At 35.3% G+C, this 26615-nt stretch overlaps 1 protein-coding gene across 3 annotated transcripts in view; it reads left to right on the forward strand.

Moving 5' to 3' along the window:
• LOC127873055 (pecanex-like protein 4) overlaps window positions 1-10782 on the forward strand; it is a 49218-nt gene extending 38436 nt beyond the window's left edge. The window contains exons 12-14 of one of the 3 annotated variants that reach the window (XM_052416627.1): window positions 579-696; window positions 7534-7720; window positions 8510-10782. In XM_052416627.1, coding sequence (XP_052272587.1) covers window positions 579-696; window positions 7534-7720; window positions 8510-8761 — 557 coding nt within the window. In that variant the 3' untranslated portion in view covers window positions 8762-10782. Of the gene's footprint in view, window positions 1-578; window positions 697-1380; window positions 1568-2795; window positions 5937-7533; window positions 7721-8509 lie in introns of those variants that run through there. The other 2 variants (XM_052416626.1, XM_052416625.1) reach the window with 2 other exon arrangements.
• The last annotated feature ends 15833 nt before the right edge of the window (window positions 10783-26615 follow it).

Here is a 26615-nt window from a genome sequence, read left to right on the forward strand (position 1 = left end):
GGCATCATACGGCTACATGTAGCACATTCAACTGGCAGTTTAAATTGTGTAGCACATGCTCCTCTTAGTTGAATGACATCCAAGCTATGCTAATGTCCAGACCTCAATGGTTACACTGTCATGTTTACCTCAGATATTCTGATTGTTAGCTGTAATGGTAGGTGGCCCTCTGACATCTGACTGTGAGTGTTCATTGAAAGTAATTAGTTTTCAACAATTTGCTTCTAACAACATCTCTTTAACTGCCCCTGGGGTTATAACTGGCCATAACCAATTGGTCACACGATTTATGTAGACTTATATAGTGAACAACTATACAAAAAATCTTTGAAATCAAAATTCCCAGGGGCTTAGATATCATATGTGGTATGAACCATCATAAAAAGGTCCTGTACGAAGTTTGTTTAAATTCTGGCCCTGGTGTCAAAAATAGCCATCTCCCAGTGGTCACATGTTTGGTATAGACTTACCACCCAAAATGTGCTTCTTTGAAACTGCAAGTGTCCGGGTAAATATGCCTTTTTATACAAACTGCAAGTGTCCGGGTAAATATGCCATTTTATACAACCACATTGTAGGCTACTCTGGTGCCAGTTTCTTGTACAAGAGCTACATGGGCGAGGTGTCTGTCAACGCCATGTGGGACTGGCTGGGAGAACACACTGACCTGCAGGCACTCGTCAAGAAGGCTTTCAGGTGAGAATCAATGTGACATACTTGACCTTATTGTAAGCAATGGTTTAATTAAACATGTTAAAGTAAGTCTGGGACACTGATGTCTTGTCTGACACTGACAAGATATTCCAATTAGCCTAACATTTTTCTGTATTTATGTTGAAAATATACAACAAAAAATTTTTGAAATAAAACACGCAAAACAACATGACATGACCTTATGAAAATAAAAAAATATGTCACAATACACGTGTTTTGCTGTCTTCAGCTTAGTAGAAATGCATTTAAGTTTCTTCAACAGGTGTAATTTTTTCAATGCAGGCGTGATGATGAGATAAATTTGAGCCTTGTACTGGGAAAACCGAGCTAAAATGCACAGGCTAATCAGGGACGACACTTTTCACTTCTATTGTATTTTTTTGTTGAAAGGAAGCTCTTCTTAACAAAAGTCCAGTGTGGACTTCACAGGCTAATCTGGGACAACACTTTACACACATGCATTAAGCCCCGTTTTCCCAGACCGAGGGTCATTGGTTCAATAAACCATGGTTTTATAAGTTTTGGAGACAGTTTTCTCTTTCTGTGGTGGAAAAAACTTCCTTTTGATGGCTACATTGTTCAGAGCTGTAGCACTGGTTAAACTTTGTGCTGATTTTGTTAGTGACCATTGTCAATTCTACTGGCTGTTGTGGTGTTGTACTGCAGGTATGGGTTTAAGCTGATGATAGACCAGATGCTGCTGGGGGAGTTCTCCACAGACGCAGACTGGCGCGAGGCCTTGGAAGAGTATGACACAGGCTGGTACATCGGTGTAGAACGGGAACAAGACTGGACCACTGCTATACTCAACCAGACTCCAAACATGTTCTCCATGGGACACAATACACAACAGGTAAGGAAGTAAACAAATTATGGGGAATTAAGTTTCAAAACTAAGTATTTCACAAATTATAGTTATCAGGTAAATTTTGATCTGTTTTTTGGAAGGATTATTCATAGGTTATTTTGCTATTAATTTTGTTTTCTGTCGACATACATATAAGCCTTGATCTGAGAGAACTGGGCTAAATGGATGTGCCTAAAATGTCAGCCCAGATATGCCTGTGAAGTCTGCACAGTCTTATCTAAGAAAAAACACATTCCGCCTAAGATCAATATTTGCTAAGAAGAGACTTCCTTTACACAAAACATACAATAACTGCACAGGCTTATCTGTGAAGACATACACAAAATATACAATAACTGCACAGGCTTATCTGTGAAGACATACACAAAACATACAATAACTGCACAGGCTTATCTGTGAAGACATACACAAAACATACAATAACTGCACAGCCTTATCTGTGAAGACATACACAAAACATACAATAACTGCACAAGCTTATCTGTGAAGACATACACAAAACATACAATAACTGCACAGGCTTATCTGTGAAGACATACACAAAACATACAATAACTGCACAGGCTTATCTGTGAAGACATACACAAAACATACAATAACTGCACAAGCTTATCTGTGAAGACATACACAAAACATACAATAACTGCACAGGCTTATCTGTGAAGACATACACAAAACATACAATAACTGCACAGGCTTATCTGTGAAGACATACACAAAACATACAATAACTGCACAAGCTTATCTGTGAAGACATACACAAAACATACAATAACTGCACAGGCTTATCTGTGAAGACATACACAAAACATACAATAACTGCACAGGCTTATCTGTGAAGACATACACAAAACATACAATAACTGCACAAGCTTATCTGTGAAGACATACACAAAACATACAATAACTGCACAGGCTTATCTGTGAAGACATACACAAAACATACAATAACTGCACAGGCTTATCTGTGTAGACAAACACAAAACATACAATAACTGCACAGGCTTATCTGTGAAGACAAACACAAAACATACAATAACTGCACATGCTTATCTGTGAAGACAAACACAAAACATACAATAACTGCACAGGCTTATCTGTGAAGACAAACACAAAACATACAATAACTGCACAGGCTTATCTGTGAAGACATTTTACGTGAATGCATTTAGTCCGGTTTTTCCAGAAAGAGGTTCATATACTTTTATTTCAGAGCACCTACAACAGTCGCACGCTTACACTCCAGTCAATGCCTGTCTCCATTGGTCGTCTGAACCCAGAAGCTGTGCGCGGGCAATGGGCCAATCTGGGCCTGGAGCTCCTGTACATGACAAACGATGACGAGGAAAGATACAGTATCCAGGCCCATCCTGTGTTGCTAAGGAACCTCACAGTTCAGGCTGCTGACCCGCCCCTTGGTTACCCGATCTACTCGTCGCAGCCTATCAGTGTACCGCTTGCATAGCTCTGCGGTTTAACCCTTTACCACCTAGATATGCTGTTAAACTTATTTTTAGTTTATTCGAAAATTCAATTAATTTAAAGATTTTTCTTAAAAGATTTAAGTTTTAGGGGCTTTTTTCAAATCATAATATACTGATTAGAAGCAAACAGCATAAAACCTGAACAGACTGTGGGTTACTTTTATTCTGCGTGCATACAGCCATTTTCACTTTGCTTCTGAGCTGAGTGGGAAAGGGTTAAGCACCTGAGTTAGTGGCCATGGTACCATTTGTTACCAATCTTTTAATCTCAGCTATTCAGTGTATATGCCATCATTGTTAACTAGTGTTTTTTAGGCGTAGCTTGATGTCTTCACTGCTTTATAAGCTGAGTTGCCTAAAAATGCAGTCCCCTTAACAAGGTTGCCTTTTTGATACAGGCCTAATTTTCGCGGCAAAAACAGTATGGGCATTAGAGTGTAAGGGTAAAACCTAAAATGGGATAAATTGGGCAGTGCTTTGTGAAAAGGGGGTTTAATGCATGTGCGTAAAGTTTTGTCCCAGATCAGGGACGACACTTTCCGCTTTTATATTTTTCATTTAAAGGAAGTCTCTTCTTAGCAAAGATTGAAGCGGAAAGTGTCCTCCCTTCTCACAGAGCACGGCCCATATAGATCAATGTCAGGTTAAAGTTTACAAGCTAGAAATTACTGTAGTCATTGAATGTTTATTGTGACCATCCCTTGTGAGAAATACACAGCATTAATTTTTACTGTGCACTTGCATCATTTTTTTAAATGCAATTTTTTATGAAGTTGCATTCTTTTCAGGGTTTTGTATGTGAACTTGTATTGCATCAATTTACACATTTGAGCATTCATTTTTGAATTTATCAACCACATAAAGTGTTTTTTCTCTCTTTTGTTTTATTTATGTTTGACCTGTTCAGTCACTTTTGATTTTCATTGTTCTTTACTAGTTTTACCTTTGTTTTATCTTTACAAGTTTTACCTTTGTTTTATTGTGTTGCTGTCATGTACTTTATAAATTTACTGGTATTGCAGGGTTGCTCTTGATTTAACTCTGTTTTATCATTTTGATTTTCTCCTTTAAAACCAATACAGTTTTTACTTACCCTATTTCTGCAATGACTTGTATCTTGGGGAACAACCCTCTTGTGAAGTACCATTTTTTCATGGAGTTATTGCCCTTTGATTTCATGTGCGTAAACAATTCAAAAATATGTATACATTTGACTTGATTGATAATCAAAAGCCTCAGCTGATATGATGTCAATGTCAATTTTCACAGACATTTCATTTCTTCAATGTTATGAATTAATTTTGCTTAATGAGTTGTCTTGATTTTATTGTGCTCTCTTGACATTATTCGGGTTATGTGTTGTTGCCACTCTGTCTCCCATTCAGTTGTATTTTAAGAGGTAATTTAGAAGCAATTTTTAGTCAGAATTCATCGAAACTATGGAAAACTAGTAAGCACCACTTCAATGATTTTATTGTTATTATTTTTTTACTTATGGTATATATTTTTTATTTTATTGGACAATGCTTTGAACTGGGATGCTCTGTTTTTATGGTTTTACTCAGATTAATGGTATATTGAGGCTTTCTGAAATTGGAATTAGGTGCACAGTTCTCCATTCTTCTGGAACTTAGGGCAAGAATAAAAGGAAATGTATTTTTGATAATTTCATTTTCAATATCACATGAATTATGCCCAGGTAAAGGGCATGATATTCTTTGAAGTGCAGCTTCTTTGTATTATAAATGACATAGGCAAGCATCCATCAGTTTGATCACACCCTTGTATTTATTAGTAATGTTTCAATTATTGTATTGTTGTTAGTGTTTTTCTTTATTGTGTGATTTATTCAATCATTTTATGTACATACTATAAAACAGCAAAAATCATGCACTTTTTGATTTTGTGAAAGTATGATAGCACAAATAATTTTCATAACATTTGAACATTTCATAATGTGTTTCACGTTTGTTTCAATTATTTCTGGAAGACATTAGATTCAGTAGAAATGAATATACCATTGTATAAATTGTGGTTGTTTACTACTTGTTAACAATGTTAGTCACCATTTGATGTTTTAAGTAGAATACTTGATATTTGTATGTGAAGTCTGCTGTCATTTGTCTTGGTAACACGTTGCTAACCATCTCATGCAGGGGCAACACTTAGGTTATTGGTGCATCACTTGATATTATGTGAAAATGAATCATGTAAAAGCAAGCAGTTAATATAGGTCTGTTTCATTATACTCAGCATTGTTGTATATTAACCCTTTCAATGCTGGAACCAAATTTTGAAGGCCTTTGCAAACAGTTTGGATCCAGATGAGACGCCACAGAACGTGGTGTCTCATCAGGATCCAAACTGTTTGCTATTCTGATAGTATTCTTAAAAAAAATAAGAAAATGCTAATTTTAGAAATTCAGCAGATGACATTTTAGCAGACGACAAATTTCCCAGCATGCAAAGGGTTAAAAATGAACCTCCCTCTGGGACAATGGGTTTAATGCATGTGTGTCATATGTCATCCCATGTAGCCTGCTTAAGTCAATCAGGGACGGCACTTTTCACCTAAGCTTGATTTTGGCTAAGAAGAGACTCACTCTATATGGAAGAAACGGTAAAATACCATAAAAGCCAAAAGCAAACAGCACATGCTAATCTGGGGCGACAATATGCACATGCATTAAGCCCTGTTTTTTTGGAGCATGGCTCAAACATAAGAATGACTTGGCTGTAAAACACAGTCAATTATCATGTATTGACTATGTATATATTGGGTGTTATGTTGCTGTTTCTATGTGGATATTCATCTCCCAGTCTGTGATATCACTATTTTGTTGACAATAAAATCTTTCTTGTAAATTGTTTGCAGCGTGTTTTTCATCTGTTGATTTCAAAAGCCATTAATTTTGGATGACTATTTTGTCACAAGACTGCATTCACATATTAGTTTGGCAGTCCAGCTACAGTGGTTGGCCTCTTAGCTGTATCTTGGGTTCAACTCTGGGTCCCATACAATCAGTTTGACAGGACCTCATTAACCTTTTAAATTTAAACATACACAAACATGCTTGAATTACTTTGACACTCAAGATTTCTGCAAGTGTTGACTGTGAGGCATCATGTTAAACTTAATACTGACTGCACAGGCTAAACTGGCCAAACAGCAAATTTAAGTTGTGTGTAGTGGAATGATAATTGTATACCACCAATTTTTAACCTGTAATACCAGTTTGATGTTACATATAGTCATATCATGTGTTAAAGGGACTTCAAAATTTTGGCAGAAAAGGACAATTTTCCCAATTTTTTTAATTGATTCAACAAATAATGTATGCAGTATAGTCAGACCCTCGGCACTTGATGTGAAAACTTTGTAGTTTATTATTGGTCATTAAAAAAAATGCTAAAATAAAAAAGCGTTGCTAACGCTTTTCTTTGATAAAATTAGCAAAAAGATTTTTTACTGACACAGCGTTTACAAGTTTTTGCAAGATTTTATTTGCCACCAAGTTGCTTTTAGATGTCTATTGTCCTTGCTTTTAAAGACTGAAAAAAAGAGTCCCATAAGACACTAAAGCGTCAGTTTCGTGTAACTTAATCATCCGGCTTTAGAGACTGATTCATATAAAAATTCATTACAACTCAAATGAAAATGCATTAACTGTATGGAACTTCTCAAAGAACACCTAATACATTTGTAGGCTCATAATTTCTGATTGATTACACTTAAAAAAGTCAAAGCAGTACAAATTGCTAACATATTTGACTTACCTGACTGTAAAGACTAGATTATTTACAGACAGAGCACAAACTTGTATTGCTTAGATTAGCCATTTCCTGCTCAGCAACTGAAAAAGGCATAAAACCAGATCAGCATGTGAGTACCTCGCAGTCTGTTCAGGTTTTATGCTGTTTGCTGCTCATCAGTATTTAAGGGTTGAAAATGAAGCCTTTAAAACTTTAATCAAGTAAACAAGGTCTAAAATTTAATTTGATTTTCTAAAGGACTGCAGTACTTAATAGAATACATCTGAGAGGTTAATTTTGAAATGGCACATTCATTTGGATTTTTGCAATAGTGTGTGTGAAGATCTCAACACCTTTGGAAGGAGGAAATGTCCAGTAATGAAGAGTGAAAGTAAAAGCAACACAGATTTACCCTTTACCATCTTTCATTTACAGTATTTTCAACAAACATAACCTAGCAATAAGGTCACAAACACAAGGCAAAAATTATATAAAAATATTGCAAATTAATGGAATATATTACATCCAACATGAAAGATATATATCTGAAAATCAATGAACATTTTATTGTAAAAAAAAGAAAGAAAAACATGAGCACTAACACAACTCTGCTTTACACATTATAGCAGCGATATTTGTTAAAATCTTTTCTTAAAATGCACACTGTTCTGTTAAAGCTTAAATTTAAATAGTAAAATAATAATAGTACTGCAGGTATGGGTTCAAGCTGATGATAGACCAGATGCTGCTGGGGGAGTTCTCCACGGACGCAGACTGGCGCGAGGCCTTGGAAGAGTACGACACGGGCTGGTACATCGGCGTAGAACGGGAACATGACTGGACCACTGCTATACTCAACCAGACTCCAAACATGTTCTCCATGGGACACAATACACAACAGGTAAGGAAGTAAACAAATTATGGGGAATTAAGTTTCAAAACTAAGTATTTCAAAAATTATAGTTATCAGGTAAATTTTGATCTGTTTTTTGGAAGGATTATTCATAGGTTATTTTGCTATTAATTTTGTTTTCTGTCGACATACATATAAGCCTTGATCTGAGAGAACTGGGCTAAATGGATGTGCCTAAAATGTCAGCCCAGATATGCCTGTGCAGTCTGCACAGTCTTATCAAAGAAAAAACACTTTCCACCTAAGCTCAATATTTTCCAAGAAGAGACTTCCTTTACACAAAACATACAATAACTGCACAGGCTTATCTGTGAAGACATACACAAAACATACAATAACTGCACAAGCTTATCTGTGAAGACATACACAAAACATACAATAACTGCACAAGCTTATCTGTGAAGACATACACAAAACATACAATAACTGCACAAGCTTATCTGTGAAGACATACACAAAACATACAATAACTGCACAAGCTTATCTGTGAAGACATACACAAAACATACAATAACTGCACAAGCTTATCTGTGAAGACATACACAAAACATACAATAACTGCACAAGCTTATCTGTGAAGACATACACAAAACTTACAATAACTGCACAAGCTTATCTGTGAAGACATACACAAAAACATACAATAACTGCACAAGCTTATCTGTGAAGACATACACAAAACATACAATAACTGCACAAGCTTATCTGTGAAGACATTTTACGTGAATGCATTTAGTCCAGTTTTTCCAGAAAGAGGTTCATATACTTTTATTTCAGAGCACCTACAACAGTCGCACGCTAACACTCCAGTCAATGCCTGTCTCCATTGGTCATCTGAACCCAGAAGCTGTGCGCGGGCAATGGGCCAATCTAGGCCTGGAGCTCCTGTACATGACAAACGATGACGAGGAAAGATACAGTATCCAGGCCCATCCCGTGTTGCTAAGGAACCTCACAGTTCAGGCTGCTGACCCGCCCCTTGGTTACCCGATCTACTCGTCGCAGCCTATCAGTGTACCGCTTGCATAGCTCTGCGGTTTAACCCTTTACCACCCAGATACGCTGTTAAACTTCTTTTTAGTTTATTAGAAAATTCAATTAATTTAAAGATTTTTCTTAAAAGAATTAAGTTTTAGGGGCGTTTTTCAAATCATAATATACTGATTAGAAGCAAACAGCATAAAACCTGAACAGACTGTGGGTTACTTTTATGCTGCGTGCATACAGCCATTTTCACTTTGCTTCTGAGCTGAGTGGGAAAGGGTTAAGCACCTGAGTTAGTGGCCATGGTACCATTTGTTACCAATCTTTTAATCTCAGCCATTCAGTGTATATGCCATCATTGTTAACTAGTGTTTTTTAGGCGTAGCTTGATGTCTTCACTGCTTTATAAGCTGAGTTGCTTAAAAATGCAGTCCCCTGAACAAGGTTGCCTTTTTGATACAGGCCTAATTTTTGCGGCAAAAACAGTATGGGCATTAGAGTGTAAGGGTAAAACCTAAAATGGGATAAATTGGGCAGTGCTTTGTGAAAAGGGGGTTTAATGCATGTGCGTAAAGTTTTGTCCCAGATCAGGGACGACACTTTCCGCTTTTATATTTTTCATTTAAAGGAAGTCTCTTCTTAGCAAAGATCGAAGCGGAAAGTGTCCTCCCTTCTCACAGAGCACGGCCCATATAGATCAATGTCAGGTTAAAGTTTACAAGCTAGAAATTACTGTAGTCATTGAATGTTTATTGTGACCATCCCTTGTGAGAAATACACAGCATTAATTTTTACTGTGCGCTTGCATCATTTTTTTAAATGCAATTTTTAATGAAGTTGCATTCTTTTCAGGGTTTTGTATGTGAACTTGTATCGCATCAATTTACACATTTGAACATTCATTTTTGAATTTATCAACCACATAAAGTGTTTTTTCTCTCTTTTGTTTTATTTATGTTTGACCTGTTCAGTCACTTTTGATTTTCATTGTTCTTTACTAGTTTTACCTTTGTTTTATCTTTACAAGTTTTACCTTTGTTTTATTGTGTTGCTGTCATGTACTTTATAAATTTACTGGTATTGCAGGATTGCTCTTGATTTAACTCTGTTTTATCATTTTGATTTTCTCCTTTAAAACCAATACAGTTTTTACTTACCCTATTTCTGCAATGACTTGTATCTTGGGGAACAACCCTCTTGTGAAGTACCATTTTTTCATGGAGTTATTGCTCTTTGATTTCATGTGCGTATACAATTCAAAAATATGTATACATTTGACTTGATTGATAATCAAAAGCCTCAGCTGATATGATGTCAATGTCAATTTTCACAGACATTTCATTTCTTCAATGTTATGAATTAATTTTGCTTAATGAGTTGTCTTGATTTTATTGTGCTCTCTTGACATTATTCGGGTTATGTGTTGTTGCCACTCTGTCTCCCATTCAGTTGTATTTTAAGAGGTAATTTAGAAGCAATTTTTAGTCAGAATTCATCGAAACTATGGAAAACTAGTAAGCACCACTTCAATGATTTTATTGTTATTATTTTTTTACTTATGGTATATATTTTTTATTTTATTGGACAATGCTTTGAACTGGGATGCTCTGTTTTTATGGTTTTACTCAGATTAATGGTATATTGAGGCTTTCTGAAATTGGAATTTGGTTCACAGTTCTCCATTTTTCTGGAACTTAGGGCAAGAATGAAAAGTAAATGTATTTTTGATAATTTCATTTTCAATATCACATGAATTATGCCTAGGTACAGGGCATGATATTCTTTGAAGCGCAGTATCTTTGTATTATAAATGACATAGGCAAGCATCCATCAGTTTGATCACACCCTTGTATTTATGAGTAATGTTTCAATTATTAAATTGTTGTTAGTGTTTTTCTTTATTGTGTGATTTATTCAATCATTTTATGTACATACTATAAAACAGCACAAATCAAGCACTTTTTGATTTTGTGAAAGTATGATAGCACAAATTATTTTCATAACATTTGAACATTTCATATTGTGTTTCACGTTCGTTTCAATTATTTCTGGAGTGGAAGACATTAGATTCAATAGAAATGGATATACCATTGTATAAATTGTGGTTGTTTACTACTTGTTAACAATGTTAGACACCATTTGATGTTTTAAGTAGAATACTTGATATTTGTATGTGAAGTCTGCTGTCATTTGTCTTGGTAACACATTGCTAACCATTTCATGCAGGGGCAACACTTACGTTATTGATGCATCTCCTTGATATTATGTGAAAATGAATCGTGTAAAAGCAAGCAGTTAATATAGGTCTGTTTCATTATACTCAGCATTGTTGTATGTTAAAAATGACCCTTCCTCTGGGAAACTGGGTTTAATGTATGTGTGTAAAGTGTCATCCCAGATTACCCATGTAGTCTGCTCAAGTTAAACAGGGACGACAATTTTCGTCTGAGCTTGGTTTTGGCTAAAAGAGACTCACTCTAAACGGAAGAAACGGTAAAATACCATAAAAGCCAAAAGCGAACAGCACATACTAATCTGGGGCGACAATATACACATGCATTAAGCCCTGTTTTTCCAGAGCATGGCTCAAACATAAGAATAACATGGCTGTAAATCACAGTCAATTATCATGTATTGACTATGTATATATTGGGTGTTATGTTGCTGTTTTTATGTGGATATTCATCTCCCAGTCTGTGATATCACTATTTTGTTGACAATAAAATCTTTCTTGTAAATGGTTTGCAGCATGTTTTTCATCTGTTTATTACAAAAGCCATTAATTTTGGATGACTATTTTTTTAATGTAACAAGACTGCTTCACATATTAGTTTATAAGTCCAACAACCATAGTAGGCCTCCTAGCTGTATCGTGGGTTCAATTCTGGGACCATCGGTTTTGCAGGACCTCATTAACCTTTTAAGTTTAAACATACACCAGTGTCGTAGCCAGACCCAAATTTAAGCCGAGGCAGTATCTTAGGTCCTTCTAGGGGGGGGGGGGGGTACGGGGGAATGCCCCCTAATTTTTATACCTAGAACGTCTCTGGTGCGTTTTAAAGGCCATTAAACTACATTTTATTCCTAAATTATCGGAATCGTGGACGCTATATATTACCGTTTGGTATCAATAAAGTTAACAAAAAAAGTTCATTGTCAATTTTATATTCTGGTACCATAAACGGTGTTTGAAGTGACAATGATGTAACAAACTACAGAAAATAGTCATATACTTCATTTGAAGTCATATAGAAAAAAGAAAAAATTGAGACGCAGCTCTCTCATACAAGCCATAGTATGTATATGGTTAATAGAATGTGCTTTACATATTTATTATTGAAATACTAAAATAAAACAGATCTACCTTATAATATGAAGAAACAGATCTATCAAACATTTAAGCGAATAATGTTTCATGAACATGTTTTATTATTCTTCAACTTTTAAATGTCACTCTTATTGAACGCTAATTCAACTCTCCTGTCTCCAGTCGAATCCCACATTCGAAGAATCTGTTTTCGATCAACTGGAATGTTTTTATGCACAAAAATTAAAGCGATGCCATTAAGCCGTTTCTCTTTCATAGTAGAACGTGTCCACGTTTTAAGCCTTCGCAATGCGATAAAACTCCGCTCACATGTACAAGAACCAATAAAAAATATTATTTCTGAAGTTAACATCAAATCAGCTTCCGCAAACATGCTGTTGTAGTTCAGACAAGTTCACCGTGAAAAAAATTCGTGGACGATTTGTTTTTTCCATTTAGAGCTTGAACGCACAATAGGGCTCTTTAAAGAAATATTTAAATGCATTAAATCAAAGGCGTTTTCAATCATAAACACATATAAAAAGGATCATTGATGGAATTTACTTAAACACGGACCTACTGGGATTCGAACCAACAATATAATAGTGAGCAATTGATCCAGAGTCTGACGCCTTACCGATTGCGACACAGGAGCATATTGCTGATCATGAGGAGTAGAAATATTTAACTTAAATCAGTAAAGTTTTTGGCCATTTTTTCAATTTTCTTGTGTAACATTTTGTTTAACCACTGCGTCATCATTTTCTGTCAGTTGACAGTTCTATCATCAACGTTCTATCATCAACGTTCTATCATCAACTTCATTGACTATTAAAAGAAAAGAACTACTAGTATATCAAAAAGTTTAATACGCGGCATATCATTATTTGAAAATTCTAATGTAAACAAAGATTCTTACCACCTGAAACGGTTCCGGATTAACATCGACGCCGGCCATAAAGAGGAGAATTCCAATAAAGGCGAAAACGCCAACCACTCCAAGTGTGTCTAGGTCCTAAATAGACCCAGACCTGGCCGTAAAACACCCGATCCTCGCTCGGTACGTTCCGATGTCCACAATGATTGTAACATCGAAGTGTACAGTGCGACGCTTTGTTTAATATACGGATTTTCCTAATCATTTTGCTGAGCCATTTGGCATCAATTGAACTTATTAAAATGAAATAATTATCGGCCTCAACATGAACCAATTGTACTCCATGATAATATTTGTTTGTGAATATCATAGTGCCTTAAATTCATTAAATTGCCTCAATTTCTTATATAGACATAAATTGTCCTTTTTGACGATGCTGCGAAGCATCGTCTAAGTTATCATATCATGCAAAATGTAAAAGACCGAGCCAGTCCGATTGAGATAGCTCGATTTTTCTAATCGGCATACCTCGCTGATTATCATTGATAAAGGTATAGGAAGCTCAGCTATAAATAGGACAGCATATTCTGGGAAAAGATTTAATAATAGTTTGAAAACATTAGTTTTAAATCAGTTACATTCAGTCCATTATATGTTTATAGATCAATGAAACAAATATACATTTTCTGTATTGTATTTGACATTTGTCGTGATTCAGTAAATAAATTGCGAATTAAAACGTGTATAATTAACTTTCAATGCGATCATGAGTGTAAAGAAAACGAATTATTTCGAACCTGCCATTTGTAAACGTTGTAGCGTCTATGGTATATAAACAGCATAATAGCCATATCATATCTGTGATACTCGCACTTCTGCGTGCTTTCTCATTTTGCATATTTTATAAACTTTTCAAACATAAATTACAGAGCCACATCAGTGCACATACTATGTTTGACAATTCATTCGTTTGTTGGATATTGTTTGCTGTTTTAAACACATGTTAGGTCATATAGCGGAGATTTAGTTAACCTTACCATGTGTTCATGGGCGAACTCACGTATTCAAGTGCTCTTACGACTATGTGCTCATACCCACTTTCGATCGGGAATCATCATGAAATTATTGCCGTACTTAACAAACAAACATGCCTAAGCTAATTGAATTAGAGAAAAAGAACAAAAATCAAAAGAGAAAAAGTATATGTTCATGCACATTGGATTGTGAAATCACGTCCGTACACATAGCATCATTAACTTAGGAAAGGAAACAACGAAATATAAAGTTTGGTATGATATACATGTGAAATTAAAGAACATGGTGTAATTTAAGAACATGTCAAGTTTTGAATTTATATGCTGAAACGTAATGTTATAAACCCACAAACGTTTTACTGTAACATACTGTTTTTTTAAGATAAGTGGTACAGAAAATACACGTCGAATACCTTTTAAAAGATATTTCTTGTTATATTTGATCGAGAATGTAACCCGCCTCCCAGTTTCGCTGAAAGGATCAAGTTCCCCGTGGGTACTACTTCCCCGTACCCCCAATTGTTTTCGTACCATACATTTTTCGTACCAAATTTTTTTCGTACCCATTTTTTTTTTCGTACCCAATTTTTTTCTCGTAACCATTTTTTTTTCGTACCCAATTTTTTTCTTACCCAAATTTTTTTCGTAACCAAATCTTTTTACATACTTATTTTTTTTGGGCATAATTGTTGTTCCCAAAATTTTCGTTCCCAAAATGTTCGTACCCACATACACAATTGTGGTGATGTAGATAAACTTAAATAGATGCTTTTATATCAATCCTCTTCAAAAGCATCGTCACACCAGTACTGTCAGTACTTTGATTTTCCTTGTAATCTCAACATTGCTCTGCGAATTTTAGCCGAGGCAACTGCCTCGGTGTTCCTCAGCGTGGCTACGGCGCTGTACACAAACATGCTTTCTTTACTCTCAATGATTGATTTCTGAACAAGTCGACTGTGAGACATCATGTTAAACTAAATACTGACTGAACAGGCTAAACTGGGTCAACACTTTAAAACATGCATGAAACCCAGGGCCAAGTATCACGAACGTTCTCATGTTTTAAACTCCACTCAGAATATGAGATTTCCCAGAATTCAGCTCAAATAGTTTGCATTGTATACATTCAGTGCCCAATGTGCCCAACACATGTGGTCAGAATATACTGCACACCTCAGGTATTGGGCGTGTGGCCAAGTCATTTTAACAGTATCAATATGTCATAAAACATTTTTCATCATTTTGACCAACAAAATCTGACAAAAATAGAGAGAGAGAGAGATGAAAGGTATATATGAACAGGTAGGTATGAAAATAACCTACATCAACACTTTTAAGCCATTTAGTGCCTAAATGGCAGTCGATTTTCGTAAACTATGTATCATTATGTTGGGAAAGGTTGCCTTGTGACGAAAAATGACCACGAACGACTACTTGCCAACATAAACTACAAGAAAACACTTCTTGAACTCGTAGAAATGCTAGGTCGGCTCTCGTCTGACCGAACGTTCGGTGCTGATTTTTACAAGAGTAAAAGTATCGAAATACTCCAGCTACCGAACATAATCTGCATAAGTACAATAAACAAATAGGAGTTTATTTGAACACCTGTGATTCTGACACTCCGCACTTTATGTGAAAACTTTGTTAGTTTATTATTGGTCATAAAAAAATAGCTAAAATAAAGTAGTGTTGTTAAAATTTTTATTTGACAAATTAAGCAAAAAGATGTATTACTGACACAGCGTTTACACTATAAATCCAGTTTCAAACAGTTTTTGCAAGATTTTACTCGCCACCAAGTTGCTTTTAGATGTCTATTGTACTTGCGGATAAAGACAGAAAAAGGGCCTCATAAGAAACATAATGCTAGGCCGTTACCCCACCCATTCCGTTATACAAAGCGTTACGTAAACAAACGCTCGTTATTAAATTAAAATGTGTATTATTAAAATAACTTGTTATTCACAATATGCATTAACATCATATTTATATATTTCAACCGATGTCTATTGCTTAACTTACGTTTTTGTCATTGTATTTGTATAATATTGTTTTTAACACTTTCATCTCATTCATTCATTCATTGATACCCCCGACCATGGTGACATTCTTAGAGCGTGGAGAGGTCACTGCTTGGGCTTTAGCATCTTTCGCACAGACTATTTTAGGAGGCGAATGCTCTGTCGAAAACCCGGTCTCATCAACGTTCCATATGCGCTTTGGGGCATCAAGCAGATCATTGCGATGAAGAATGCTTCCTAGCTCCTCGAAGTACGGGAGGCGGAAAACTACAACGGGCAAGGCATGGTATGGTATCGCGCAAGGGGGGGGGGGTTAGAGGGTTAGGGATAGGTTTTGGGTTAGTGTTAGGGGTCGGGTTAGCGTTTGGGTTAGCCTAAACCCAACCCTAACCCTAACCCGACCCCTAACCCTAACCCTTACCCTAACCCTTTTTTGGCGTTATCACCCCTGACCATGCCTCGCCCGTTGTAGTTTTCCGCCTCCCTCGAAGTACCGGTCAATCGTAGCCTTCGATGCCGTCTTTGCTCGCTGTAAGCCAAGCTTCTGAGGCTTAACAGCTTTTAGTTGGGCCCAACGCTGCATGTATCCATAGAACCAGTCCGAGCTTAGCTCCCCTTTGGCCCTGACATTCTTCCCCAGAGAACGGGCATAGTCTGCAGCCATGCACCTCACATCAGTTACAGAATACCCATAGCCGATATTGGCCATAAAAACAATATGGTCCGCCAACTTTCTCTCCTCTTCACAGGTAAAGAGTGTCTCTGCTCCATGTTTACAGTTAATGTCAACATTTTGCCTTGTTCTATCCCTCAATGTTGACTCCGGGACATTATACACTCTTGACGCTCTGTACACGGACATTCCTCCAAGCGTAGCATCAAACGCTCTCTTGAGGTTGTTCTTGTCGTAAGGCTTCTTCTTATAATTTGACTCTCTAATCTGAAAAACAATTTGAGTTTCATCTAAGTTCAACCCTCAAATCTATTAGCTAAATATTGAAGTGTTTATAGAGCCTGACCTATCGAAATAATTTAAAAAAATCGGTGGTGTGTAACCCCTTCACAAAGAGAATACTATTGGTAGTGTCTGACCTAAGCAACCGCAAGCAGACGAACTTAAACAGTGAAAAAGTTGAAAGGGAAATTTCATTTTAACATGTATTTTTACATAATTTTGGTTTAAAATGATGTTTTAAATCGATTATGGGAAGTTACGTACAAAAATCTATTCAAACTGGCAGCAAAAGATGTTTTCTTTTAGATTTCAAAAGTAGGTCACGCAGGTTTGTTTACAAATACAATCCAGAGGGCGCTAATGAAATACCGCGAGTCAAAACGACCCGCGACTCAACCGGGTTTGAGTATAAATCCGGCATTTCATATAACGTTCATTGGTAGATATTTTTACTTTAACGGTCGTCACCTGTCATTGACGTCACGACCGAAAAAGTATAAATAGCGGTTTCGAAAATAAGCAAGTTTCAGTTTTGGAATATTGTTTTGAAAAGTTAACATCCGGTCAAGATAAATTATTTAACATTATTATTAAACAAGAAACATATTATTATAAACTAACTACAGAATAAGATGCAGGTACGGATATTTTATTGTTGATTGCATATGATATTTATGAATATATGCTTTTGTTGTAATAGAATTGATAAGGAAACTAAAAATGAAAGTAAAAGTGGAAATTTTGAATTAACTCTTTGTTTTCTTTGTTATACGGCATAACAATAAGTCTCAGTTTCGTAAATCATCCGACTTTAGAGACTGATTCATATAAAAATTTAGGACAACTCACATAGAATATAAAGAAGTGAAACTCCAGCTGCTGGAGTAGTATTGAATTATTACTATAAACAATTAGTAGGTCCTTTATTTAAGGCAAGTGACCGATTGCCCAAACAGTACAAACAGCACAATACAGCACAATACAAAACAACATAAACACAAATAAGAATAAAGCAGGGGTCACCGCCTTGGAACGGTCAATGCAAAGCATTGGGGGTTTAAACCGGTTTAGGAGCGCTCAACCTCACACTTGGCCCAGCAATATTCATAATACATTTAAGTGTAAATAAAATATAACCTCATAGCATTGTAACTCAAATTAAACAATAATAAAGGGGAATTAAAACGTATTCAATTTAAATACAATTTAATTACTCAATGGTATTGAAGATACCAGAGCAACAGAGTTACAACTTTTTGAGGCACGATGGAATGAAATTATGAACAAGTGTCAACTACATTCCTTCTTTATAGAAAAAGATTTAAAAATATAGCATCATATAGTTTATATTTCAGATCATCATCGCACAAATACAGGAAGAAGCAGCAATAATGGATGTAAAAGTTCCATATTACATTTCTTTGTTGTTTATGTACTGCAAAAAAATAAATCAAACAAGAAACGCCTGTCACAGAGAAAATAAAATTAAAATTATAAACCCAATGACCTATGAATGTAGATTACAACTGGGAAGGTTGGTCGTTTGACGTCACAAAAATAAATTTACCCGGGAACAGAGAAAGATTTATGACGTAATTGACAAGCGAAGACACAATGGCGTGAACAAAATCCAGGGACAATACTGTAAAGTAAAAATAAAAATATTAATGGGGCGGTACTGCAAAATTGAACTAATAATAAAACAAGTTTAGGTGATTAAATATTAAGAATCCAATGTATAAAAATGGTAATTCCATTAAAGCGACATTATTGGAATCAAACAGTATATAGGTGTTTTGACAACTGACGACAGAAATGATTTGATGTAAGATTTGAGACATAATGTAGTTTTCATGCAGATTTGTGCAAACGACACAAAGACACAATTTTGCTCAAAAGTGAAAAATGCCCATAAAATGATTAATGATTCCACATTTTAAGAGAAGAAAGATATAGCAAATCAAAAACCATCAAGCACGTGTTTTTAAGTACATCAGCATCATATCCTTTTGATAAAAACGAGTTAATTAAATTGAAAAGTTTAATATGAACATTTTCTTTAACATATTTTAATTTGCGAACACGCTTCAAAACATTGCCATAAACTGATGGATGGGAAATTCCATTATTTAAATGCCATTTTAAAGAAACATTATATTTTGAAATTAAATCACCATACTTTGAGTGAAATCTAGCGAATTTACTTCTTAGGTTATGATACAAAAAGCCTTGTTTCAGCAATATCTTTGTTAATATAAGATTACGATCATTAAAATCTTTTATACATGAACATGCTCTGGCATAACGTACCAACTGCGAAATGTAAATACCATAGGAAGGACCTTAAGGGATTATGCCATCTAGGAACGGAAAATTCACAATTTCAAAGTTAAAATCGTCCCGTTTGTCGTATAAACTAGTTTTAATCATATTATCATTAATAGTTAGATGTAAGTCTAAATACGCAGCATCTGTATTGGATTGAGACTATCTATTTAAGACTAGTTCGTTTGGGTAGATTTTGTGAATATTGTTCAAATAATCGATTATCTAAATTAAGTATGTCATCAATGTACCTACTAGTAAGGTTAAAACATTGAATCAAATCTACTTGTTTAGTTTTATATAATTTTAACATAAATTCGCTTTCATAACAATATAAAAAAATATCAGCTATAAGTGGCGCACAATTAGTACCCATAGGAACGCCAATAATATGTTTAAATATTTTACCATTAAATTCAACAAACAAGTTATCCAGAAGAAAAGTAAGTGCTGCACAAAAATCAAGACAAGTCCAAATGATGTAATTATCTTATATCTGATTAGTAAAAAAAAAGTTTTATTGTTAAAAACTAGATATGATCACTTCTCTCTAGCAAATGTTTTTTCAATCAAAGAAACAAGTTTGGATTTTATTAAAGCGTGAGGAAGCGTAGTATATAGTGTAGAAAAATCATAAGTGCTTACTAGTGACACCTTATATTTTTTCTTTTCAATTTTATCAATAACTTCTAAGGAGTTTTTTATTGACCAAAATAGGTGAATATTACTATTTTCATAAACTTTATTACAATATTTAGCTATATAATATCTAATAGCACTCAATGCAGATGTAAGATACACTGATAATTGCTTGGTGGTACAAGACACTGAATTAGCGATAAAACGACTTTTATATGGCGTTTTATGTAATTTAGGTATGCAATAAAGTGATGGCAATTTCTTGTCAATAATACTGACTATTACATTAATTTTACTGTATGGAACTTCTCAAAAAAAGAACACCTTATACATTTTTAGGCACATAATTTCTGATCGATTACACATAAAAACAAGATGTGTTTGTGAAACCCTATGTCCCCCCCCCCCATATCTTCCACCTTGAAGGATGACCTTGACCTTTTACCACTCAAAATGTGCAGCTCCATGAGATACACATGCATGCCAAATATCAAGTTGCTATCAATATAAAGAAGTGAAACTCCAGCTGCTGGAGCAGTATTGAATTTTCATTAAAAACAATTAGTTGGTCCTTTATTTAAGGCAAGTGACCGATTGCCCAAACAGTACAAAACAGCACAATACAGCACAATACAAACCAACATAAACACAAAATATGAATAAAGCTGGGGTCACCGCCTTGGAACGGTCAATGCAAAGCATTGGGGGTTTAAACCTGGTTATAGAGCGGTTAACCTCACACTTGGCCCAGCAATATTCATAATACATTTAAGTGTAAATAAAATTTAACGTCATAGCATTGTGACTCAAATTAAACAATAATAAAAGGGAATTAAAACGCATTCAATTTAATTACTATTTAATTACTCAATTGCATTGAAGATACAAGAGTAACAGAATTACAACTTTTTGACGAACGATCAAATAAAACTATTAACAATTGTCAACTACATTCCTTCTTTATAGAAAAGATTTGAGAATATAGAATCATAGAGTTAATATCTCAGATAATCATCGCGCAAATACAGGAAGAAGCAGCAATAATGGGTGTAAAAATTCCATATTACATAGCTTGGTTGTTTATGTGACTGCTAAACAAATTAAAAATAATTAAATCAAACAAGAAACGCCTATCAGAGAGAAAATATCAATAAAATGGAACGTTATAAACCCAATGACCTATGCATGTAGATTACAACTGGGAAAGTCGGTCGTATGACGTCACAAAAATCCATAATGACATAATGACGTGAACAAATTCCAAGGGCAGTACTAAATAAAAATATTAATCGGGCTGTGCTACTAATAAAACAAGTTTAGGTGATTTAATATTAAGAAGCAAATGCATAAAAATGGTAATTCCATTAAAGCGACATTATTGGAATCAAACAGTATATAGGTGTTTTGACAACTGAAGACAGAAATAATTTGATGTACGATTTGAGTCCAAATGTAGTTTACATGCAGATTTGTTCATACGACACAATGACACAATTTTATTCAACAGTGAAAAATGCCTATAATGTAGTATTCATGCAGATTTGTTCATACGACACAATGACACAATTTTATTCAACAGTGAAAAATGCCTATAATATCACTAATGATTCCAAATTTTAAGGGAAGAAAGATATAGTGAATCGAAAACCATCAAACACGTGTTTTTAAGTACATAAGCATCGTATCCTTTTGATAAAAACAGGTTAATTAAATTGAAAAGTTTAATATGAACATTTGGTTTAACATATTTAAATTTGCGGACACGCTTCAAAACATCTCCGTAAAATGATGGGTGGGAGATTCCATTATTTAAATGCCATTTTAAAGAAACATTATATTTTGAAATTAAATCACTATACTTAAGAGTAAAATCTAGCAAATTTGTTTCTTAGGTTTTGATACAAAAAGCCTTGTTTTAGCAATTTTTTAGTTAATATTAGATTACGATCATTAAAATCTTTAATACACGAACATGCTCTGGCATAACGTACCAACTGCGAAATGTAAATACCATAGGAAGGTCCTTTAGGGATGTTGCCATCTAGAAACGGAAAATTCACAATTTCAAAGTTAAAATCGTCCCGTTTGTCGTATAAACTAGTTTTGATCAAATTATTATTAATAGTTAAATGTAAGTCTAAATACGCAGCGTCTGTACTGGATATACACGATCTATTTAAGACTAGTTCTTTTGGGTAGATTTTGTGAATATATTGTTCAAATAATGGATTGTCTAAATTAAGTATGTCATCAATGTACCTACTGGTAAGGTTAAAACAATTAATCAAATCTACTTGCTTAGTTTTAGATAATTCTAACATAAATTCGCTTTCATAACAATATAAAAAAAGGTCAGCTATAAGTGGCGAACAGTTAGTACCCATAGGAACGCCAATAATTTGTTTAAATATTTTACCATTAAATTCAACAAACAAGTTATCCAAAAGAAAAGTAAGTGCTGCACAAAAGTCAAGACCAGTCCAAGTGATGTAATTATCTAATATCTGATTAGTAAAAAAAAGCTGTTTTAGTGTTTAAAGCTAGATACAAACATTTCTCTCTAGCAAAAGTTTTTTCAATCAAAGAAACAAGTTTGGATTTTATTAAAGCGTGAGGAAGCGTTGTATATAGTGTTGAAAAATCATAAGTACTTACCTGTGACACCTTATATTTTTTATTTTCAATTTTATCAATAACTTCTAAGGTGTTTTTTATTGACCAAAATAGGTTAATATTACTATTTTCATAAACTTTATTACAAAATTTAGCTATATGATATCTAATAGCACTCAATGCAGACGTAAGATACACTGATAATTGTTTGGTGGTACAAGACACTGAATTAGCGATAAAACGACTTTTATATGGCGTCTTATGTAATTTAGGTATCCAGTAAAGTGATGGCAATTTCTTGTCAGTAATATTGACTATTACATTTAACTTTATGCATTGGGCAATATGGTCGGTAATAATTTCATTAGGTTGCTTATTGTACTCACAATATGATGTAGTTTGTGAAAGTTCTTGTGAAATAGTTTGAACATAAAACACTCGTCATATTATGATAACATTATTAGCAGCCTTATCAGCAGGAACTAAGACGAATTTAGATTTTAAGTCTTCAAGAAATTTACAGAGATTTCGTTTATTAAATTTAGGTGAATGTGGTAGGGCCAAAGGATGTGTATCATAAAAACATATTTTATTCATGGCCATACTAAATATTTTTGTTTTCCAATCATTGAGTGCAGTAATTTCAGCATTTTCCTTCCTGCACCATTTAGTGCAATAATCATGTAAGGATGTTACGATATTCTTAATGCAGTCATCAAAATCAACAGGAATAGGCAGTCTGTACTTAGGGCCTCTGCGTAGCAAATTTCTAAGGTTTTTATTTTGAATGAAATTAAGGTCCCCAGTAATAACATGTCCAACTGGACCATATATATATTTAGAACTTGTACAGTCACATAATGTAGGACAATTTCTTATTACATTTATATCTGTGGAAATAGAATTATAATTAAAAACGATACTTCTTACAGGTTTACTATATTCAAGTAATGGCCAATGATAAAGTTTGACGCAAACAAACCTACAAACAGACAGGGCAAAAACAATATGTCCTCCAGTATAGACGCGGGACATAAAATGTCAAAGCAGTACAAATTGCTAACACATTTGACTTACCTGACTGTAACGACTAGAATATTTACAGACACTGCGCAAACTTGTATTGCTTACATTAACCATTTCCTGCTCAGCAACTGAAAATAGCTATATGAAAACCAGCATAAAACCAGATCAGCATGTGAGTATCTCGCAGTCTGTTCAGGTTGTATGCTGTTTGCTGCTCATCAGTATTTAAGGGTTGGAAATGAAGCCTTTAAAACTTGAATCTAGTAAACAAGGTCTAAAATTTAATATGATTTTCTAAAGGACTACAGCACTTCATAGAGTTCATCTGAGAGGTTAAGGCTTAAGCATTCAAAACAGTTTTGAAATGGCACATTCATTTGGATTTTTGCAACAGTGTGTGTAAGATCTCAACACCTTTGGAAGGAGGAAATGTCCAGTAATGTAGAGTGAAAGTAAAAACAACACAGATTTACCTTTAGCCATCATTCATTGACAGTATATTTAACAAATGTAGTGATTCTGGCGGTTAGCTCTTGTGGGTCCTTACACGTATGGCCAATACTCATATATCAATGGGTAAACAGTAATAATTTGGGCCTGGGGGCAAATACAATGCAATACACTATACTACTTCGTGCACAAAAGAATCTTCTAGTCGTGTACGTCTGGTCAGTCCGCTGTCTGCTTCGAAAAAGAGCGTGGTCCAGCAACGGCGATCCCAGCAGGCATCAGCATTCATCTGATTGGTCGCGAGCTCCAACCCTGGCGGCATGGTCCCGTCACATGACGGGTACCTCTCTGCAGGGGGGGGGGGCGTGGCACCGGATGCCACTGGCACTACACTCCCCTCACTTTTCTCTCTTTGGGACGACCCCCTACTCACAAAGGAATCGTCCCACCGAATGTCATGGTCACTCCGCCACAGACGTCCCGTCGCACCCGAGGAAGTATATTGACTATCTCTCGGACCGCAATGCCCCTTTCGTAAGCAAGGAGGGCGCCTTCGCCATGCAACGTACTCTTAAGCCACTGCGCCCAAGCCGCCCCATGCACCCCAAGGAAGTATATTGACTATCTCTCGGACCCAATGCCCCTTTCGTAAGCAAGGAGGGCGCCTTCGCCATGCGATGTACGCCTAGACGCAGCGACCTAGCAGAACTATGACAGTGCCCAGACTCCCCAAAGTCGGGACAACCTAATTGTTTCAATACTACAGGCACGCCGCAACATGCAGATTTGGGGCCCCAACCCTAGATAGGTGGTCACGTATCAACCCTCTAAGACAACAGTCGGCCATGTCCAACACCGGTCTGAGCATATTTGTATATGTACTTATTTACTTATTTATTTATCTTTTCATTTATTCTACTTGTATGCATTATTCATCTACTCTATTCGTATTATTATTTGTAATTTACACTTTGTATATCATTATTTCTATCTACTCTATTGAGAAGGTATTTACCTATGGAACATTATACATTCTGAACTTTAGTGAAGGAGGTAACTACAGGGGTCAAAATTGGAAAATTGAAAAATCCTGAACTTAAAGCTGGGGGCCGCAGGGCCCTCGGTGGGTCCGGAAGCTCCTGGGTTTGACGCATTTAAAGGGTGCATGTAGCTGTTCTGGTTATCTATTTTAATACACAAATATTTAAACATCTTCATGTATTTGATAAGGAACAAACACAAGTTAGTCAAAAGTCAATTAATTTTCTATTAATATTTTCAACTGTATGCAAAGGAACTTTTTCATCATACTTAAGCAAAAGTGAAATATAAAAACACTATCTCACATAGTTTTTATTGCTTGCTAACTTATGTTGCTAACATCCGTTTCTATTTACAATATTTACAACACCATAACACTGTAGCATATTGTAGTCTGATTCACTTGATCAATTTACGTTTTCAATACTAATTTACACAGTTTCTCAAATGGTTTTAATTCTCTTCCACTTGTTACTGGTAGATGGTAATTTTGAGATTGACTCTTCTGCAGCTCTCTTTCTAGTCTCCTTTTGTCTTGCAACTTTATTAACTATTCTATTTTTCAGTCTAGTGAGCTTAGCCAGACGTTTGGCCTTCTCCAATTTCAATTTGCCAATTGACTCACTTAATATTATTTTCTTCTTATCTTCTATCTCTACCTTCGTTTGTTTCAAAAACTTCTGATAGTTACTGTATGCTTTTATACAGTTCATTTTCATTGCATTAGTCACCTTCAATGTTGAGGCATTGACATTGCTACTCTTCATAGCTGTTTTCACGATAGCTACTGCCTCATAGTTTTCAATGCACATTTTAGCACGGTCCTCCTCAATAATGTCACCCATGATGTTGAATGTCCCTTCAACTAAAGGTCCACTGAATATTGAGAGTAAACTCTGGGCTAGCTTTGATAAGGTAGGATACCTCTGCTCACTGAAAGTTTTAAGACAGAAGACTTTTGCCCAGAAGTCTGTGTCCACTTTTTTCTGTTCTGCTTCACTCAGGTCCTTTACCTGCCGATCAACAGAAAAAGCATTTAACTCCATGTTAAGCTGTCCTTCCTCTTCTGGTGTTATAACATTTGGGAGTTTGCTTGCTAGGAACTTGAATGCAGTACTTGCCTGACTGTGGCCATGCATGGATGGGTCTAAAAGCTGCAGATTTCTTGGTCTTGTTTGCCAGTGGTAGCTGTAGCAGTTTCTTTGCAGCACACTCAAACCCTCTTCTAAGATTCTGAAATAAAAACTTCAACCAGTGCTGTTGAGACTTATCAATTCTCGCCTATGTCACAAATAGACTGGGCATACTTCCCCAAAGCCAGGTCCTTGTCTGGCTTCTGTAATGAGCGGTCTGTAACATCAAGCTGGACCAAATCTTTAAACCTGTCTGGGATGTTCTCTGGATTGATGAACAGTGAGAGAAATTCCATTGTTACATCCATCATCTGCTGATGTAAGTCATGGATCTGTGTAGACTCCTATTGGAATTTCTTCACATATCCCTTATAATTAAAAATATACTTTAGAAAAACATCTCACAAAGGGTTTTATTAATGCAAGATTAAAAAACTGAAGTGTTTAAAAAATGCATTTTCATGAACAGGCA

The sequence above is a fragment of the Dreissena polymorpha genome, chromosome 3, assembly GCF_020536995.1.
Source record: "Dreissena polymorpha isolate Duluth1 chromosome 3, UMN_Dpol_1.0, whole genome shotgun sequence".
In the NCBI taxonomy this organism is placed as follows: domain Eukaryota; kingdom Metazoa; phylum Mollusca; class Bivalvia; order Myida; family Dreissenidae; genus Dreissena; species Dreissena polymorpha.